Source organism: Sinocyclocheilus grahami, unplaced genomic scaffold (assembly GCF_001515645.1).
Source record: "Sinocyclocheilus grahami isolate Dianchi unplaced genomic scaffold, SAMN03320097.WGS_v1.1 scaffold1744.1, whole genome shotgun sequence".
Taxonomy (NCBI): Eukaryota; Metazoa; Chordata; class Actinopteri; order Cypriniformes; family Cyprinidae; genus Sinocyclocheilus; species Sinocyclocheilus grahami.
Genome location: NW_015506923.1, coordinates 316,263 through 319,530, shown reverse-complemented (window position 1 = coordinate 319,530; position 3,268 = coordinate 316,263). Strand labels below are relative to the sequence as shown.

The following is a 3,268-nucleotide window of genomic DNA, read 5'->3' as shown; positions in this document are numbered from 1 at the left end:
GAAGGAAAAGTCCACAGCGACTAAAGTTACTTGAAGATAAAAACTGCCTGAAAATAAAACTCAAGAGGAAGATCTTAAGAGTCTTGGAAAGGTGTTGTCTCAAACCAAGAGGGTTTCTGAGCAAAGATTATTTCGGGCTAATCACTTTTGAGGGTTCCTATTCTGGGTGGACTGGCCAATACCAGGTGTGAATTTTTGAGCGGGAGAAGTTTCTTTTGTTTCCCTTTATGGCCCATTTGCATGTTTTATGGCCGGTCTGGAATTTTTGCAGGTTTGACCCAAAATATAGTACAAATCGTATGATGCGTTTCACAATCACATACTGTTTGAAGAATAAAGAGCAGATAATATTGATACCAAGAAAGAAACCTTTAGAATCGATTAAACCAAAGATACATCCATACATCTGAATATCAGTGTTTAGGACTTTAACTAATACAAATAACGAGTGGTAGCTCAGCTAATCTAATAGGGAAACGTACAAACAACACATGCAATATACCAGATATATTTGTAGAGTATAATAGAGTAAAAGGTCTTTACGTGTGTGTGTGTTAGTTTGCTTGGTCAGCCAGGCCCACTGTGCCTGGCCCCGGGGGTCATTTACGTCTCTTTGGAATGTGTTTGAAACTCCAAAGGGAAAACGAGAGTGGTGAAACTGTTTAGCATCTCCTTGATAGTGGGGGGGAACCAACTGACATTTAGCACCCATATAAGTGTAATGTCTGTGACCAGGACTGTAATTTATATGCAAATGTCAAAAGCTAAAAGGGTCTCTTAAGCCATAAAACCCAAAGATCATGCATGATTCTATGCAGATGCTACACTAGGTTGCTTGAGACAGATATAAGAGAGTTTGTGTAAAACAATCGAATGAAAAAAGATGAGAGTTTGTGTCCTCAATATGAGAAGATTTTGTGTGTTTGTGTGAGAAACTAATAGACACTGTGTGTGTGTGTGTTTTCTAGTGTGGATCATGGATGAGAATTCAGGATCACATCAGGACTCCACAAATGTAAGTCCTCAATCAGACACACAGTTTTCTTGTTTGTAGTTTAGTTGTAAATGTGTGTGTTGTAATGTGTGTGTCTTGTGTTCAGATGCCTGTGATCTCACACTGGATCCAAACACAGCAAATATTTTCCTCATTCTGTCTGAGGAGAACAGAAAGGTGACATATGCGAAAGAGGAGCAGTCATATCCTGATCATCCGGACAGATTTGATGGGAATAATCCTCAGGTTCTGTGTTCAGAGAGTCTGACTGGATGCTGTTACTGGGAGACTGAATGGAGTGGAAATGATCCTGAAATAGCAGTGGCTTATAAAGAAATCCAGAGGAAAGGAGTGAGCTGGAGTTATGACTGTGTGTTTGGATATAATGTGAACTCCTGGAGTCTGATCTGCTCTGATCACAGATTCACTGTCCATCACAATGATAAGGAAACTGTCATCTCTGCTGCTTCAGACTCCTGTAAGAGAGTAGGAGTGTCTCTGGACGAGTCGGCCGGCTCTCTGTCCTTCTACAGCGTCTCTGACACACACACACACTCACACACATTCACACAAACATTCACTCAACCTCTACACGTTGGATTTAGAGTTTATTATAACAACTCTTCAGTGTCTCTGTGTCACATTAAGCACACACACAACTGACTGACACACACACAGAGTCCCCTGCAAACATGTCCTTGCGGGGGGCCCATGCTGGCTTTTTGCGGGCACAGTGGGCTAGGTCCAGCCCACACCATACCTAAACAGGCCCAGTGTGGGCTTGCCCAGGTGAGGCCCACAGCTTTGGGCTCACCGCAGGCTCTCTGTGAGCAGCCTACACTATGGGACTGCCCACATTAATCCAATGATGCCCCAGTGTGGGCCAGATATGAGCCTGTTAATAAGAATTTTGTGGGCAGTTTTCTTCCTTACCACTAGGGGTGCTAGGGTGTTTTAGGTTTTCTTAAGTAAAGCCATGTGGTAGAGAGAGTTAGCAAAAGGTGGCTAAATTGTAATTGAAACGACAAACTGGATTTAAATGACCCATTAAGTAGAACTGAGGGAAAGAGTATTATAAAATCTTGAATGACGGATAAATGGCAACAATACTGGGATGTAAGCGACACAGGTCGACATCTTTATAATATTCAGGAAAAAGTCGGTGTTGGCAGAATGAGGGGCAGAAACAGAAAAGAAGAGGTTTTGTTCACTCGGCTTAGAATAGGACATACTGAATCAGACAATATTCAAAATAGGCAAACATCCAACAGGTTTGTGTAAAAATTGTGAGGTAACTGGTATGTGGCGATAATGCACCTTTAAAATTGGTTGTCAGCCACCAATCAAATCTAAAGAAGAAGAAAACCCAAAACCAAGATGGGATTATAGTCCGGAATCATGACACTGGGCCTTTTCTGGCACTTTTCCACTGCGTGGTATGACTCGGCTCGGCACGGCTCAGTACGGCACGGTTCAGTTTGCGTTTCCACTGCAGTTCAGTATCGCTTTAGAGTGGGCGGGATTATTCACATGTCATTATAGTTGCGCCGCCTCTACTACCACGACTCCTAAAAAAAATGTTTTCATTCCTCGTCTCCCCATCAAGCTCTCGCTGGATCCGCTCCACTGCTATCAACGAGAGGAACGTCTGTTCTTCCGTAATGGACAACAACACTTTTTGGTTGTTAAAAAAAAGGTGCGCTCGTTCAGAACCGTTGCGTTCGATCCTTCGCTGGCTGTGCTGATTTAAATCTAGCGGTTGATTTAAATCTAGCGGTTCTGTTGTGTTTGTGTCGCAAGTTCAGTGACGCAGGTAGTGACGATTCTCTCTCCGGCCAATCCGTGTTCAGCAGAGTTTACACGTCATGTTTTGGTAACGGTACGGTTCACTTGGAACCCCAACCGAGGTGGTACTAAAAAAAGTACCAGGCACCAGGTACTGTACCCAGTGGAAAACCCCCAAAAAGTGAACCGTACTGTGCCGTACCATGCAGTGGAAAAGTGCCATTAGTCACCATAATTTGGTCAAATCGACTCATATAAACAAATATAGTTTTTTGATAGTTGTTTTTTTTTTTTTTTTTTTTCTAATTTTTTTTTTTTTTTTTTTTGGTTTTTTTGTTTTTTTTTGTTCTGTTTTGGTAACGGTACGGTTCACTTGGAACCCCAACCGAGGTGGTACTAAAAAAAGTACCAGGTACCAGGTACTGTACCCAGTGGAAAACCCCCAAAAAGTGAACCGTACCGTGCGTACCATGCAGTGGAAAAGTGCCA

The 3,268-nt window shown here is 42.5% G+C and overlaps 1 protein-coding gene and 1 long non-coding RNA gene across 2 annotated transcripts in view; both read left to right on the top strand.

Annotated features, from left to right (window-relative positions):
* Positions 1-992, top strand: part of LOC107572392 (uncharacterized) — an 8,047-nt gene extending 7,055 nt beyond the window's left edge. The window contains exon 3 of the long non-coding RNA XR_001607333.1: positions 969-992. This is a non-coding gene — a long non-coding RNA (uncharacterized lncRNA). The remainder of the gene's footprint in view (positions 1-968) is intronic.
* A 1-nt stretch (position 993) lies between these two features.
* On the top strand, positions 994-1,670 carry LOC107572391 (stonustoxin subunit alpha-like; the record flags this gene model as incomplete). Its single annotated transcript, XM_016258830.1, has 2 exons — positions 994-1,015; positions 1,101-1,670. Coding segments are annotated over 2 exons (579 nt in total), but the record flags the coding sequence as incomplete, so codon positions are not given.
* Positions 1,671-3,268: the final 1,598 nt, after the last annotated feature.